At 53.5% G+C, this 17336-nt stretch overlaps 1 protein-coding gene across 1 annotated transcript in view; it reads right to left on the reverse strand.

Moving 5' to 3' along the window:
* The window catches only part of DNAH1 (dynein axonemal heavy chain 1), an 87805-nt gene extending 70954 nt beyond the window's left edge, over window positions 1-16851 (reverse strand). Inside the window, exons 1-9 of the mRNA XM_017862462.1 lie at window positions 16821-16851; window positions 13023-13119; window positions 11994-12360; window positions 10911-10983; window positions 8478-8652; window positions 7900-8056; window positions 6793-6925; window positions 3501-3662; window positions 2402-2654 (exon numbers count right to left, since the gene is read on the reverse strand). Coding sequence (XP_017717951.1) covers window positions 2402-2654; window positions 3501-3662; window positions 6793-6925; window positions 7900-8056; window positions 8478-8652; window positions 10911-10983; window positions 11994-12326 — 1286 coding nt within the window. The 5' untranslated portion in view covers window positions 12327-12360; window positions 13023-13119; window positions 16821-16851. The remainder of the gene's footprint in view (window positions 1-2401; window positions 2655-3500; window positions 3663-6792; window positions 6926-7899; window positions 8057-8477; window positions 8653-10910; window positions 10984-11993; window positions 12361-13022; window positions 13120-16820) is intronic.
* Window positions 16852-17336: the final 485 nt, after the last annotated feature.

Raw genomic sequence — 17336 nt, forward strand, 5'->3', positions numbered from 1 at the left:
GCCTCCCGGGTTCACGCCATTCTCCTGCCTCAGCCTCCCGAGTAGCTGGGACTACAGGCTCCCGCCACGTTGCCCGGCTAGTTTTGTGTATTTTTTAGTAAAGACGGGGTTTCACCGTGTTAGCCAGGATGGTCTCGATCTCCTGACCTCGTGATCCGCCCGCCTCGGCCTCCCAAAGTGCTGGGATTACAGGCTTGAGCCACCGCGCCCGGCCGGCCAGGCTAGTCTTGAACTCCTGGCCTCAATCAACCCACCCACCTTGGCCTCCCAAAGTGCTGGGATTACAGATGTAAGCCATCATGCCTGGTCCTAAGGTGTGTTGGGTTGATTTATTATTGAAGAAAGAAAATGTTAAAATAAATTTAGTGTAGCCTAAGTGTACACAGTATTTATAAAGTCCACAGTAGCGTATAATAATATCCTAGGTCTTCACATTCACTCACCACTCACTCACTGACTCAACCAGAGCAACTTCCAGCCCTGCAAAGTCCACTCATGGTAAGTGCCCTACGTAGATGTACCATGTTTTACCTTGTATACTGTATTTTTACTGTACATTTTCTATATTTAGATACACGAATACTTACCATTGTGTTACAGTTGCCTGCAATATTCAATAATCACACCCTGTATAGTTTTGTGGCCTAGGAGCACTAGGCTGTACCATATATTCTGGGTGTGCAGCCAGCTATATCATCAAGGTCTGTGTCAGTACACACTATGATGTTTGCACAACGATGAAATCATCTAACGACACATTTCTCAGAACACCTCCCCATCATTAAGTGATGCATGACTGTAAATATACAGATGCTCCTCTACTTACAGTGGGGCTACATTCCAAGTAAACCTGTCATAAGTTTAAAATGCACTTGATACACCTAAGCTACTGAACACCATAGTTTAGCCTAATCTACCTTAAATGTGCTCAGAACACTCACAGCCTACAGTTGGGCAAAATTATGTAACACAAAGTCTATTTTATAATAAAGTGTTAAAAATCTCTTGAAATGAATACTACTGAAAATGAAAAAAAGATCAGTTGCATGGATGCTTGAAGTACAGTTTCTACTGAATGCATATCACTTTCACACCATCATAAAGTTGAAAAATGGTAAGTCAGCTGGGTGTGGTGGTTCACACCTGTAATCCCTTTGGGAGGCTGAGACTGGTGGATTACCTGAGGTCGGGAGCTTGAGACCAGCTTGGCCAAAATAGTGAAACCTCATCTCTACTAAAAATACAAAAATTAGCCAGGCATGGTGGTGGGTGCCTTTAATCCCAGCTACCTGGGAGGCTGAGGCAGGAGAATCTCTTGAACCCAGGAGGCAGACGTTGCAGCGATCCAAGATCAAGTCACTGTACTCTAGCCTGGGAGACAAGAATCCAACTCCGTCTCAAAATAACTGATTAACTAACTAACTAAATAAATAAATAGAAAGAAAGAAAGAAAAATGGTAAGTCAAACTATCATAAATTGGGGACCATCCGTATATATATTTCCCAGATCTGCCTGCTATGGAAGTCTCAAAATAATGATATCCCAGTAGCAATGAGCACATCTAATGTCCAGATCTTGGCTTCTAAATATCATTCCTCAACTAAAAGGAACTTCCACCCAGGCATGATGGCTCATGCCTATAATCCTAACACTTTGGGAAGCCAAGGTGGGAGATTTACTTGAGCCTAGGCATTCAAGACCAGCCTAGGCAACATAGGGATATCTGTCTCTACAAAAAATAAACAGAATTAGCCAGATGTTGTGGTACATGCCTAAGTCCCAGCTACTCAGGAGTCTGAGGTAGGAGGCTTGCTTGGGCACAGGAAACTGAGGCTACCGTGAGCCAAGATGGCCCCACTGCACTCCAGGCTCTCCAGCCTGGGTGACAGAGTAAGAACCTGTCTCAAAAAATAAACTAAAATAATAAAAGGAGCTTCCTTGGAGAAACAGCTGGTTTCAGGACTGGACCTGGGAAAATACACAATGAGCCTGGAAATTCTTGCTGTGCCAGAAAGTGAAGTTATCTTAGGGGCACGTTGCTAATAAACCATCATCCGAGGGTTTTGAAGAATAATGGAAACATGGTAAAACGACACAGGAATTAACTTGAAAAGTCTCCCAGTGGCCAAATCTGGGACAATTTGAGCATCGAAATTTTAAAAAAGTAGTCCATTGTAACCCTTTGAATAAAATAAGAATCCAAGAGTCCATATGGATAATGAGGGATCTGGAGATAGACAAAAAGTTGTTTGGGGCCCCAAGTCCATAGGGCAATAGGCAGGACAGTCTCAAACAGACGAGCCCTGAGGGAGCTCCACCCTAAAGTAGCACCAACTTCCCAGGGGAAGGTTCCCTGGAGAAGGAGATGCCCAGAATGGGGAAGGCCGAGCGGGGACTCACGAGGGGCCTTTGCGCATCCGAGGCGTGCTCAGGGCCCACTGCTTGATCTTGCTCAGGCTCTGTTTACTGATGACACGCTGGCCATCAGAGGGCATGCAGTCCACATACAGGTTGTAGAGCAGCAGCGCTTCCGTGTTCTTGCGCAGGGCGTTGGCCTGGACCACACGTTGTGCGAACACACAAGGGTCCTCAGCACAGAAGAGAAGCTGGATCCGTGGCACCCAGTACTGACACACCTGAAGAGGGGGCCTTCCTGGGGGCCAGGTGGGAGGGAGAAGGGGACACACAGTCAGGCTTCTGGGCTGGAGCACTAGGTTCCGGCCGGCTGTGCCGCGGGTGCCCTGTGGCCCTGAACAAATTGTTTCCCTCTTCTGACCCCCTGTTGCATCTGTGAAATGGGCATGACGACACTCCCTGCCCGGCCCATCTCGCAAGGTATCATGGATGGATGTGAAAGCACATAGACAAGGCTGGGGTGCGGTGGCTGACACCTGTAATCCCAGCACTTTGGGAGGCCGAGGGGGGAGGATTGCTTGAGGCCAGGAGTTCGAGACCAACCTGGCCACCATGGTAAAATCCTGTCTCTACTAAAAATACGAAAAAGTAGCCAGGTGTGGTGGTGGGTGCGTGTAATCCCAGCTACTTGGGAGACTGAGGCACAAGAATCACTTGAACCCGGGAGGAAGAGGTCACAGTGAGCCAAGATTGCACCACCGCCCTCCAACCTGGGTGACAGAGCCAGACTCTGTCTCAAAAAAAAAAAAAAAAGAAAAAAAGAAAAAGAAAAGAAAGTATTTAGACAAGCAGTTATACAGGCATGGCTGTTCAAGTGCCCATCCCTTGATCCCACACCCAGGGCAGGCATCACTTATTGATGGGACTTGGGCTCAGAGCTGACATGCCAAATAATGGCCACTTGCCCTTTCTGGGGTATCTTGAGTGATGAGTCCTCTGGTCCTTACCAGTCAGTGCGTTGGGCAAACAGAGCAAAGTAGAATCCAGAACTGATTTGGCAGTGCCCTGGGCGGGGTTGGCCTCAGTCATGGGCCGGTCAGGCCCAAGCTGGGGGTCTGCCTGGGGCAGCAGCAGCAGCTCGTACCTTCAGGGGTGACCCCTGCATTCAGGATGGGCCTCCCCATCTCATCTCGCACCAGGCCTTTCTCGTCTGTCTTGTGCACCAGGTATAGCTTCTTCTCCTCGTCGTAGTCCAGGACGCCGACCTTGCACCATTCGTACTTCAGCTTCTGACTCTTGGGGTCCTCTGAAACAGAAGAGGAAACCCCACCAGTGCCACCTGCCATGGGGGCAGGAAGGGGACTCTGAGTGCTGGCAGCAGCGCTGGGAATGGGTCTCAGAGATCACCAGTCTGGAGTCTCTCCCGCCGGGATGCCCCCATCTGCTCCAGCAGAGCCAGGACCCTGTTTCCTCCCAGCCGAGCTGGCCTCTGAGGAACCCGGGCTGCAGGAGAGCCAGAAAGACCAGGCTTCTCTGCCCTGGTGCTCAGCACAACCTCCACCAGGGCAGAGAGACACACAGGCCAATAGGAGGCTGGGACAGGCAGCACGAAAGCCCCAAGTTAAGGGAGACCTGCTGAGAACCCATTTGTAAAGGTCATGAATGAGTTGGACCCCCTTCAAGGTGACCAGGGCCAGGGTGAAGACCTCCTCACAGGCTGCCCCTGGCTGCTCAGTCCCTGGGCCCCTCATCTGAGAACAGGGCCCGGCAGGGCAGGACAGGGAAGGAGCTGCTCTTTGGTCAGGATGGGCCTCCCACTGGTTCCCTGGGCTGAAAGCCTGTGCCCACTTCTCTAGCTTACCTCCTGCCGCTGCCCCTCACACATTTCTCTCCAGCCACACTGGATATCTGGCTATTACCGTGAGTTTCAACCTTGTTCCCATGGCAGAGCCTCTGCACTGGCTGTGCCCTCGGCTTGGAACACTGTCCACTCAGGCCACCTCATTGCTGGTTGTTCCCTTCACCAAGGAGAAGCCTCTGTGTCTAAAATAGCACCCCTGTCCCAGGCACTCTCTGACTTGTTACCCCATTCTATCCCTCACAGTGCCGAAAGTCACACTATTTATGCATCAACTCCTGGTTCACAGCTGACCTGCTCATACTAGTGTCAGCTCACTAAGGGCAGGAGTGACTTTGTCCCATCTCAGTCACAGCTGTGTCCCTGGGCCTAGAATGAAAACTAGTACCTTGCAGGTGTTTGATAAATTTTTGCAGAAGGAAGATGCACACACTTGGTGCCCAGTAGAGCAGCCGCAATGCATAGTGGCTTAAAAACAAACTGAGGCCAGGTGCAGTGGTTCAAGCCTATAATCCCTGCTCTGGGAGGCAGAGGTGGGCAGATTGCACTCAGGAGTTCAAGACTACCTTGGGCAACATGGTGAAACCCTGTCTCCACAAAAATACAAAAAATTAGCTGGGAGTAGTGGTGTGTGCCTGAAGTCCCAGCTACTTGGGAGGCTGAGGCACAAAAATTGTTTAAACCTGGGACATGGAGGTTGCAGTGAGCCGAGATAAAAGCTGTTTGTTTGTTTTGTTTTGTTTTGTTTGTTTTTGTTTTTTTGAGATGGAGTCTCGCTCTGTTGCCCATGCTGGAGTGCAGTGGTACAATCTCCACTCACTGCAACCTCCGCCTCCCAGGTTCAAGCAATTCTCCTGCCTCAGCCTCCCGAGTAGGTGGGATTACAGGTGTGCGCCACCATGGCCAGCTAATTTTTGTATTTTTACTAGCGACTGGGTTTCACCATGTTGTTCAGGCTGGTCTTGAACTCCTGACCTCATGATCCGCCCGCCTCAGCTTCCCAAAGTACTGGGATTACAGGCGTGAGTCACCAGGCCTATCCCCTGTTTTTTTGTTTTGTTTTGTTTGAGTTCTACAGACTGGGTTGAGAAAGGAAGGGCTGGAATTCTCAGGAAATGCTCCCCACCTGTTGACACCAGCTAGAGGATGAGTGAAGAATGGATAAAGAAGGCCTATAGCTCACCTATTTTGCTTCTCTGTTTTGCTTTTCCCTTCCCTTCCTAGTAGGTTCCCTTTCTGAAAATGCTGGCCTTGTGTCTGCTCAAATCAGATGAAAATATGTCACTGGAAGCCCCCAGCAGAAAACAAGAGGTCCCCTGCAGAGCCCCTCCCTGCTCACCCATCCTCCCACCCATGCCACCACCCCAGACCAGGGCCATGTGAAGGGGAGTAAGCAGAGCACCTCGGTGGAGCCTGGTACTTGGTGCATTTAAGGTTAATGCAGTCCCAAACCTTCTGGTTTTATCACCAGGAATTGGTGATCTGGGAACAATTGAGTTAAATTATTTTTGTAATTAAGTCCAAAGTAAAGGGAACATTCTGGGCTTCTTGTCTAGTTCAGAGAAATTGATTCCAGCATTAACGTGTTTTTAAAATGAAACATAAATTTACAGCCTGCTCAATGGACTCGCTGCGCAGTCTTAAAACCAGTCATGGCTCTCACAATCCTGCTTCCCACCTGGAGCTGGCCTACTGGGCCCACTCCCCACTCACAGCATCTTGTCCACCCACCAGGTGGGGAGCAGAGCAGCCTTCAGCCCTGCACAGGGGAACAGACACCTCCAACTTCCCAAATGATGACCCAGACCTTCCTAGGATGCTGCATCGAGAGCCAGCTGTGCAGGCCAAGACAGCAGCCATGGATGCCCACCTGGCATTGCTTTCCACAGCGGGAAACGGGAGAACCTTCACAGCCACTGGGGCAGGCCTGAGGCCAAAGGAGCAGTCAGGGGCACTCCCTGGGCAGATACAGACAAGGCCAAGACAAGGCAAACCTGCGTGGCATCAAGTGGGCATGGTGAGGTGTGACAGTGGTTGTTGATGGGTGACATTAGGCGAGTGTGTTTCTGTGTGGTGAAAATGTGTACATGAGAGTGGTTGTTGGGGGTGTGTGTGACAGTGAGTGTGTTTGTCAATGTGTGTGACGATGGGGATGTGTGTTTGTGAGCAAGTGTGTGATGGTATGTGTTGTGCACACAGAAGTGAAAGCTGAGGGGCCACGGTTAGAGCTGCAACAATGGGGCTTCTGGATGGAGGGATGGAGAGGGGAACTGTGCCCCTCGTGCATGTTTCAACATTCCCAACCAGCATGTACACATTTTACTAACAATAAATCAAAGATTTTTCAAAACACTAGCCACCATCCAGCTGTCCCTTTTCCAGCTCTCCCGACATTGTTCTCCCTGGTCCCTGCATTTCCTGCCTCTGTGAGGCCAGCTCCTAGGCCTGTCTCCCAGCTGAGAGGTCTTGAAAGACCCCTCGCCTTCGGTGGCTGCCAGGTCCCAGGGGAGCCCAGAGTCTGTGACAGGGCTGCTACTGGAATGAGATAGTGCCCTCACTCCAGACTGGCCTTGCTCACCATGCCCCAGGAAGTCATCAGTGGGCAGGAGGGCTTTTCCTGGGACAGGTTTCCTGTCCGGAGACCCTGGCTCCAAACCCATGTTGATCCACTCTCTGGGAGTCCGGCAGTCAAAGTCCTCATTGTCAAATACCTGGAAGAAAGCGGACCAACGTTGGGAGGAAGCAGCTCCTCTAGTGGGGCCCAGGTGGGACTGGGTGTGCCAAAGGATGGAGCGCCTAAGTAATCCCCTCCCCAGGTGAGAGAGCTGCAGGCTGGGACTGGGGGTTGACCCTCTCCACTGGGGGCTAGGGGCTGACCCTCTCCACTGCTGCTCCCAGGGGTACACAGCATCTGGTTGGGTGTTTGAAACCCTGGATCCCCATCCAGCCAAGCCACCTGAGGCTCAGGCAGACGAGTGTCCAGGGACCCAGAGCAGGCGGTAGGTTCTTTCTCCCACTGCCCAGGGCCACCTAGCTCAGGCCCAAGGGAAGAGGTGGCCCTTGGGTTTTCCTGGGGACCCTACTACAACTTGGAAATGATGAGATCCGGGGCTGTCAGGAGGCAGCCCTTAGCTAGACTCAGCTTTACCTCCTTACAGGGACCACCAGGCGAGAGACACTCAGGGCCGCAGAGAGGAAGGGAGGGGAGGTGGGTGAAAGCCAGAGCCAGGCCATGCTCCCTCTTTCTCCTCCCTGGGTTCATTTCCTGATTCATACCCCAAGGGGGTGGCACTGATTCCCTCTTCCATCCCTGCTCTTCCCGTTTCAGTGAGCCCAGAAGCAGCTCCCTACCCTGAGGTGGGCCCTGGTCAGGTAGGACTACTCCACAGTCCAGCTGGGCCACATCTAGGTTGCCCATGGGTGGCATGGAGGCCAAGGCCAGGCATACAGTCTACCCAGGGAAGAAGCAAAGACTCAGCATTCCAGGGGGGCTGGGGGCCCCTCCTGCCGCATCTAGGATGCTCAAACTACCTGGGATGGGTTCCTATTGTTGACCTGCCCTGTTTGACAAGAGAGTGCTGGTGACTGGTGTGGGAATCCCCTTTCAGATCTGACTCTTGAGCTTCCACTGGGGTCCTGCACCTCTGTTCCCCGTCCCTCAACCATCTGTGGAAGCCCGGCTCACCTTCAGTGGGAGGTAGATGGGGAAGAGTGGGTCATGGCCCTGCTCGATGGTTTGGGGGTGCTGGGGGTCCAGGTGCCTAGGCATGAGCTTGTTGGAGTCGATGCCCTGGCTGAACAGCAACTGCTCAATGTCCAGGCTCAGGTACTGCTGTTTCCTCCTGGTCAAGGGCAGGGAAGGGACCTCAGGATGGCTTGGCTTGTGTGACGTGGTTCCATGGGTGTCCACAAGGGCTTACGGGGTTGTGGGGACAGGGGTGTGGCCGAGCAACCCCTCTGGAGCCCTCCGCCCCTCTGAGACTCATCAGGAAGTGGTGTGGTGGCTGGGGCTGGTGTCCTGGGCTCCAATTACCCTTCTGTCCTGCCCCGCAGTCCCATTCACTGACCTCAACACCACCTTCCCAATTCCAAAACATGTAAATTGTTCCTATTAAGACACCAAAGGGCTAGAAGATTCGATCTAAACACTTGTGCACAGGTTCTGCTATGAATATTGTCACCTGGTGATCTGCAGTTCCTCACCCCCTGAGACAGGTGGATGCCATCTCCTGGACAGTCTCCCCACAGCCCACCCAGCCGTACCTCTCGATCTCAATCTTGCGAGGACGCTGGCCTGGCAGCACCTGGAAAGGGACCTGCACCTTGGGCTCATAGGCCTGCAGCGGGAAGTCAGTCTGGGCGAGCAGCCGGGTGGTGGACCCAATGCACTGCTGCTCCACGCGCTCCTGGAAGTCCTCAGGAACCTCGAAGGTTCCGACTGCAGGCAGAAGCAGGGGCAGGGGCTTTGGGGCTCAGGCCAGCACCCAACAACCAGCCTCCACCCCATAAAACAAATCACCAATCAGGCAGTATGCTTTGGAGTGTGGGAAGCTCAGAGCTTGCCTGTGGCTGGGCAGTGGCTGGGAGAAAGGCATGGCACCAGGTGCCCTGGGGCTATGAGCCTGGAGGGATGGTGGCTTCCAGAAGGTCTGTCCTGGCCCTGCTCTCCCTGTCCAGAGCCAGCATTCTTGACCACTCCTTTCCATACCACCCATGACTCCAGCACCAGGGGCCATTGCTCAAGCCAGGTGTTGAGTTCAACAAGGGCGAGGGTTACCACTAGACAGGAAGATGAAATGGGATGGGCTCCTCCCACCCCTACTGCAGAGGCCCCCTCAGCATATTAGAGTCTGATATTCATTCCCTGAGGCTATTGCCAGCTTGAGGCATCCTGGATACTGTGGGTGGCTCCACCATTCTGCCCCTGCAGGACCCTCAAATCACAAAATGACTGCCCCTACTTAGATGAGCAGGGTATACAGAGGCTTCCATTCTATACCTGGGGGAAGGGGAGTTGGTGGGGAGAGATCGATTGATAGGATGACCATCCATCTCAGTTTGCCCGCGACACCAGATGGTCAATGGAGAAGAAAGTCCCAGGCAAAGTGAGACCACAGAGGTGGGGAGACGGGTGTGGGCATTTGCTTCAGGAGGGGATGACCACATTTCCCAGGGCCTGGCTGGGCTCTGGGCAGCCTCCTGATGGTCCCCTCTATTTTCCAGTTGGAAGAAGGGTCCAGAGTCCCAAGGGCCCTGGTGACCCCTTCCTTGGGCCTTACTGCCTCCCTGGGACCAAGAGGTGGTCATGCTGCAGGAGGGCCCATCTTAGGAGGGGCATCTGGGGTCCCACAGAGGCCTCTAGAGGTGGGACCTGGGCGGTGTCCAAGGCTCAGTGGAGCCTCCACTATTAGCTGGAGTCTGCTCTCACCAGGTTGCCGAGTAGTCAAGGGACCCCATCAAAAAGGCCCAGATCTCAGGGCTGCCAAGAAGGCTCTTTTCAGAGCCCTAATCACCAGTTCTTGAGGCTGCATGACACCACTCCACCCCCAGAACCCACTCAGTGGCCAAGAAGGAGCCAGGGTGAAGAGACCCATGCCTGGCCTCCAGACCCTGCTGTGTCCGTGTGCTGGGGGAGGCTACCCCAGCCCTCGGGCAGCAGAGTGAATGTCCACAACTGGCTGCTGAGAGCCCTGACTGACACTACCCTGTGCCGCTGGGACCTACTTTTTCTCATGTGGGCAGAGCTGCCATCTGCCGATCACTCCCTGCCCACCCTGCCATGAGTGGCAGGAGCACCATTCCCAATACCCTCAGTGCTGAGATCTGTGGTTGGTAGCCATTTTCTGGGTCACGGATACTTGTGATACTGTTGGAAACAATAGGCCAGACCCTCAGGTAAGCGCACAAATGTACATGCTCATGGTGTTTTCTAAGGCCTGTGGGCTCGGAGGACTGGTCTGGACAGTGACAGCAAGGAGCCAGGTCTTTCCTCGGGGTAGGGAGGAGGGGTGGACAGGGGGAGCCACAGGGCATCTGGGCCTGATCCAAGGGGACATCCTGCCTGCCAGGGGAGAGGGGCAAACTCTGGCCAGGTGGGAGGCCACCTGTGCAGTTCCTCACCACCACTCAGGGCTTCTCCTGGAGCCCCTGTACTCCCCTCTGCCACTGGGGAAGGCCCCACACCCTGCAGACCTGTCCCAGTCCTCACCACCCCAGCTGTGCTCTGAGACTCTCCATGAGCCTGAGAGGAGGAGCCCCCTTTCCTCCTTCAGCAAGGATCTCCCAGGCATCTATCTGAGCCAGGCCCTGTTCTAGGTGCTGGGGCCCCAGCAGGGAGCAACTCAGACAGTCCTGGCCTCTTCAGGGCCCACATTCCAGAGGAGGCAGAAAATACACCCATATGCCCTTCTGACCTCAGCCAGGGAAGGAAAGCTGTGGCTCTGACCCCTGGCAGCTCAGCCCAGCCCAGCCCAGTGTCAAGGTCATGGCTCCACTAAGAGTAATGACTTGGCAGCTATGGCTGACTGAGCACTCACCATGAGTGGGCGCTTGTGAAGCACCCTGTTTCTTATTATCCCCACTCCACAGTTAAGGAAGCTGAGGCCCACAGCCAAGAAAAGGCTGTCTCCCTGAGGCCAAAAGCCTGCTTGGAAATACCTACCGGAACCCACTCACACAGCCCTCCTGAGCACTGACCTCTTGGGGTGAACTTGTCGAGGTCAGCCTGCCGCAGGAGGTTCTGGCTCATTCGGGGGCCACGACACACCTCCTGAAACCAAACCACGGAGCCCTGAGCATGTGTCAACATCCCAGGGACAGGCAGGACCCGGGAGGGACCCTGAGGCCAGGCGCCTCCCTAGAGGTCCACCAGGGAGCACTCCAGGAGCACAAGAGTGGGCAGAACCAGTGAGTACGCACAATTTCCCGTTCAAAGGCCACAGTGGGCAACAATCTGTGGCCACCCAGGACATCCTGACCCCGCCCCATTCTGGTCCAGCCCAGCTCCCCTCCTTGCTCTGAGAACACTCTACAGTGCATCCTGGGGCTGAGCCATGAAGCAGATACTGCAAGGCCAGCAGGTATCTCTGTATGTACTTCCTCTCCCAAGGGCCACTGGCACTGCAGGTGTAATGCATATCAGGGGGTCCTCGCCCTCTCTTTCTTGGCCCCTCCCTGGTCTAAAGCCTAAGACTGCCTGGGACGTACAGGACTCTGAATTCTCTCCTTGTCATTCCCTCCCCTCTTTCCCCTGCCCCCAGCCTCCTCCTTTGCATTCTAGCCTTCTTCACACAGCTGTGCCCTCTCTCAGGGACCCCAAGTCTTTGTACCTGTTGTCTCCTCTGCCTGGAACACGCTCCCAGGCCCCACTCTTACATCCTGTCTCTTAGATCTCAGCAGTACATCACCTCATCTGTGGAACTTCCCAACCAGAGCCAGGAGAGGGGGTCTTCCCTACCAAAGCCACTGCCCCATGACAACGACAATAGGGACATGGGCGTCTCATCCCCGCTGCATCTCCAGGGCTCCGTCCAGGGCCTGGCACACAGCAGGAGCTCAGTAATGAGTTGTCGAATGGATAGATGGATGGGTGGTGAGAAAAATGGATGAAAGGATGGATGAGGGCAGAATAGAGGGTAGATGGATAGAAAGACAGATGGATAGGTTGATAGACAGCTAAATGAACAGATGGACTGACTGATGGGGAGAAGGATGAAAGGATGGGTGAACGGAGCCCAGAGGAAGGGTTGAGGCTTGGTAGGGGATGGCTGCCATACTCACTCCAAGTTGATCCAAGGTTCCAGGGCTGAGGATGTCAGAGTAGAACCCACGCTGCTTCATCAGTGGGTACTTCTTATCATTGCCTGTCAGGGGTGACTTCCGGGGCTGCCCCAAGTCTGAGAGTGTGGGTGGGGCCGGGGGCAGGGATAAATGTGGGAGCTTGGGGTCAAGGGCTGGAGGATTCCCCAATCCATAGTCTGATCCTGGAAGAATCTTCCCCGGGTTATACTCTAGGCCCCTGTGGGTCCCCACTTGGACTCCAGGAGCACCACTGCACTCTGGGCCTTGAGGGGTCCTTCCTGGGCTACAGCCTTTAGTGTTAGGCTGCTCCATGCTGCTTCTCAGAGAGATGCCCCAGCTGAAGCTCCTAGGAGAAGATCTCAGCGTCAGTCCGCCCTTGCCAGCCTCTGTCTCAGCCCCCAGACATATGGATGCCTAGATTGTCTGTCTGCCACAAGCCCCAGCCCATGACCCACGGGTAACAGAAGAGCAAGGAGGAGGGAGTGGTCTCCTCCTAATCTGGATGGGCATACAGTACCCCAAGTCCCACCAGGAGACAGTGGGGCCTGCCCTGGACACTGCATGTGAGAAATGAGCCTAACCAGAGTTAAGGGCCGAGTGAGGGGAAGCACTGCAGATGCCCCCAACCCATGCGTGTGACTGCACTTGTCCACCCCTCTCCCCCATTTTATAGAATAAGGCCTGGCTTCTCAGTAGCGGGAGATGGGGAGGGAGGCCCAGAGCTTGCTCACCCAATAAATTTCCCTAAAATGACTTTCAGCCAGAAGCAGCCCTAGCACCCCCAGCCTAGCCCTGCTAGACTTCCCTGCCTTTTCCCAGTGTGGTGCATGAGCCTCCCTAGCACCTGTGAGCACTGGACCATGCCCTGTGTCCCCTGTGTTTGCCCACTCTACCTCCTCCCATACCCCAGGAGCCAGAGGAATAAATGGCCTCCCCAGCAGGACCCCAATCCTGACCGTCCATAGGCCCACAGATCCCTCTACCAGCAACAAAATAGCATTTACCCACCCTGGCTCTCAGGGTCAGATCAGCTCAGGAAACGTATACCCTCCTGTCTTATGCAAGGGAGTAGCAGATGCCTCTGGGGTGCGTGCACATCCACCACCTGGAGGACAAGGGTTTATAGAGTTTTTATTGTGGGAGGAGCAAGCCCTTGAAAAGCCACTGTTGCTTTTGGCTACCTCAAAACTCATCACCATGGAGAATCCTTGGGCAGGAGTACATGACAAGAAATTGGACAAGGATATGGTGAAGAAGAGGTTTGTATATAATGCTAGTGCAAAAAATAAAAAGAGGGTCTACAATTATATCAATAAAAATTGCAATTAGAAAAAAAGAGGCCAGGGCGGTGGCTCGCTCCCATAATCCCAGCACTTTGGGAGGCTGAGGAGGGTGGATCACCTGAGGTCAGGAATTTGAGACCAGCCTGGCCAACATGGTGAAACCCCATCTCTACTAAAAATACAGAATTAGCCAGGTGTGGTGGCACATGTCTGTAATCCCAGCTACTTGGGAGGCTGAGGCAGGAGAATCACTTGAACCCGGGAGGCAGAGGTTGCAGTGAGCTGAGATCGCGCCATTGCACCCCAACCTGGGTGACAAGAACAAAACTCCATCTCAAAAAAAAAAAAAAAAAAAAAAAATGGCCAGGCTTGGTGGCTCATGCCTGTAATCCCAGCACTTCGGGAGGCTGACGTGGGCAGATCACTTGACGTCAGGAGTTCGAGACCAGCCTGGCCAACATGGCAAAACCCCATTTCTACTAAAAACACAAAAATTAGTTGGGTGTGGTGGTGCACACTTGTAATCCTAGCTACTCCAGAGGCTGAGGCAGGAGAATCATTTGAACCCTGGAGACAGAGGTTGCAGTGAGCCAAGATCATGCCACTGCATTCCAGCCTAGGCGACAGAGCGAGATTCCGTCTCAAAAAAGAAAAGAAAAGAAATAAAAGGAAATCATCTTAACAAAAGGAAATAGAGGCTTAGCCCAAGCAAGCCGCCCTTCCCCGGCCCCATCCCATTTTCCCATCCCTTCTGCACACTGAGACAAAGAGCCGAGAGCTTGAAGAACAGGGCACTCTTTTTGCTGGGTGTTTTGTGCTACTGCAGGCCTCCTGATGGATTGTGGCAGGGGGCCCTTGCCTGCACTGACCTGAGGAGTGGGGTGGGTGGCCAGAGCTGTCTAGAGCAAAACTACCCAGCAGTGCTGAAGCAGCACTCAGCAGCTGAGTCCATTTCTAAGAAAGGGGTGGTGAGTTGTCAGGGCGCCTGAGGGCTGAAGAAGGGCAGATGGGGCTCTGGCAGGAAGCCCCAGACACTCAGCCCAAAGGCCGACCTGCCTCCAGCCAGTCTGGCCTGCCAGGCCTCCCCCAGCGGAACTCCACTCCCTGAATCCAGTCTCTGGCAGCCAGCTGCCTCCTAGGGCAGGTGCTGAAGACCATGCCGAGTCTGGCCCACCTGTCTAACAGTCACCAGCCCTTCCCGGAGCACCCTGAAGAACAGAGGACCCCTTGGGGCTCAGCCTCATCATGCTGCAAACCCATAGATGTTTGTTTCATCTTTGAACAAAATCACCCAACAGAGCAGGGCTTAGAGAGGCCAGGGTCCCAGATCCACAGAAGAGCATTCCATTCAATGACAGAGAGGCCTGAACATGCTTGGTTTGCTTTACTGGTGCATTATAAGGAGTTATAAGGATCTTTGGAGATAACAGGTGTGCAAATGTCCAGAAAACTGCAGGGTTGCTGGGGGCAAAATGAATCCATAATGGGTGAACTTGCTGCCCCGGTAAACTTTCCCTCCATGCAAGCTGGCAATAGGGGGATGCACCGAGGTGTGTCCCAAAGATGGTGTGAGAGTGAGCTGCAAACTCAGAATCTGTTTCCACTCCATCCCTCAGCCCTTCACAGTGGCTCCCTTCCAGCCCTGCCCCAACTCTGTGCACCTGTGCATTATCAGTATACTCAGGAGCTAGGACAGACAGACAGAAAGAAAGACCCAGTCTGCCTCCTGCCGTGGCCTCATGGGTGACAGCAGTCTCTGCCTGGGAATGAGTGTGACTGGCAGGGAGGAGAAGGACATGGCTCCCAGCAAGGCCTCTGCCTCTGGTCATTCTGGCAGTTCTCCCTGTGTGTTGAAGATAACTGGCCAGTGAGATGGCAGGGGTGGCCCTGGTGGGCACAGTGTTGGGAATGGTGACTGTTATTGGGGGCTTAGACTTATTTTATCCATCATCTCATTTAAACTTCTAAGGTGGGAACTGAGAGTATCCTCATTTCTCAGAGGCAGGAAAACGAAGCTCAGAGAAGTGAACTGCCCAAGGTCACACAGCCAGCAAGAGCCACAGTTGAAATTTGAACCCAAGTTCTTCTTTCTCTCCACTCAGATCACCTGGGAGCCCTATTGGCTTGAGCCAGAGGAAGCTTCTGGTTGGATTCACTGACATTCAACCCCACTTGATTCAACCAGTAGCCAAGCACCTGGCTGAATAGACACAGATGAATAGGGGTATTCCAACCTCACAGCAGGTACCACTATTATTGCCAGTTTACAACTGAGGAAACTAGGGCCCAGGAAAGTAAAGAAACTTGCAAAGGTCACATAACCAAACACTGGCAGAACCAGAATGGAAACTGAGGTCTTCACCTCTGGCTGACTCAAAGGTCCATGTTCTAGCACCACAACAGTGTTCTCCAACTGGGTGCTGAGATTCTGCAAAGTGGGTACCTGTGAGGAGCCACCTAAGCAGGAGGGCTTCTATGCCACCCACCCCTGATTCAACAAGGACCCTGCACCTTTATCCATTTCACACCCTGAGGTTCTGCATAAGCAGACAAATGGATCTGTGACTTTAAGGGATTTTGGAAGCATCTGACCTTGGGGCTACCAGGCAAACAACACCATGAATGGTTATTGCTCCCCCAGGCTTGGGGTTCTCTCCACCGTTTTGAAGCATTCGCCTGATGCAAACTGCCCCCCACAACTGTGTCTTTCCCCTCCAGTGTATGTCTCCCTGTATTATATGTGCACATCTGTCTTTCCTGTCAGCTGCACAGGCATTTTCGAGTAACGTTGATCTCTGGAAACTTGGCACCTAGCACCTAGCATGAGACTGGCATGGGCTTGGCACACAGCTGGTGCCTAGAAAGTACTTGCTGAATGATTGTGTGAACAAATGAACTAATGGATGGGCGAAGTGGAGAAAGGAATGAAGTTGACCTCTAACAACTCTGGTAGGGATCCGGAGAGGGACTGGGTAGCTGATGGGACTTCCACATGCTCAGCATGGGGGTGGGGCCCAAAAACTGGTCTGGTAAGTACAGGACTTAACTGCAAGGCTGTTTAAAGTGCACTTCTAGGCCGGGCGCAGTGGCTCACGCCGGTAATCCAAACATTTGGGAGGCCAAGGCGAGCGGACCACCTGAGGTCAGGAGTTTAAGACCAGCTTGGCCAACAGGGTGAAACCCCGTCTCTACAAAAATACAAAAATTAGCCGGCATGATGGCGAGTGCCTGTAATTCCAGCTACTCGGGAGGCTGAGGCGGGAGAATCGCTTGAACCCGGGAGGCGGAGGTTACAGTGACCCGAGATCGCGCCATTACACTCCAACTTGGGCGACAGAGCGAGACTCCGTCTCAAAATTAATAAATAAAATAAAGTGCACCTCCCTTCTTTCCCCCTGGACAAGGCTCAGCAACCAGACTCCTGCGAGACCCCACCCCCCACCCCCGTCCACTAGCCCTCTGCGCCTTTTCGAGGTCCCGCTGCCCGCGCTGGCCTCGCAACCCCTCCGCCTCACCTACCTACCGGCTCCACCGAGCAGTGCGGGGATGCGTCATCCCTGCTCTAGGGAGGGACGCTAAACCGTTGCTAAGGGGCGGGGCCATCCGGCACCGCAAGGCGGGAGCTTCCGTCCGCGAACCTCCCCAGCCTGAACCCATACCTACCCACCAACTCCAGGTCTCGGTTACTTCCGCCCAGGACGCTGGGACTGGGGTGTTCCGGCACATGCCCCGATCGGCAGGATTAGGGACGGCCTGGGAGTGTCACTCTTCTAAGTTCCATTACCCACCCATCTTCCCTCCTGTGCCCTTTTAGAGTAAAGCAGCGAAACAGCTAAATGTAGTGTGAGAACTTTGATTAATTCCCTATTTAAATACATATAGATACGTAAATAATTTGGGGAAGAATAATTGGAGAAATTTACTAATTGGAAGTTGGCATTTAAGCCACAGCTGCGGGACAGCTGGTCAGGGCACTGAGGAAAAGGTGGGTTCTGGTTCTCCTGGGGCTTGCCTCACACAGCTACACACCCCCCCCCCC

This window comes from Rhinopithecus bieti, unplaced genomic scaffold (assembly GCF_001698545.2).
Source record: "Rhinopithecus bieti isolate Rb0 unplaced genomic scaffold, ASM169854v2 scaffold_64314, whole genome shotgun sequence".
Lineage (NCBI taxonomy): Eukaryota > Metazoa > Chordata > Mammalia > Primates > Cercopithecidae > Rhinopithecus > Rhinopithecus bieti.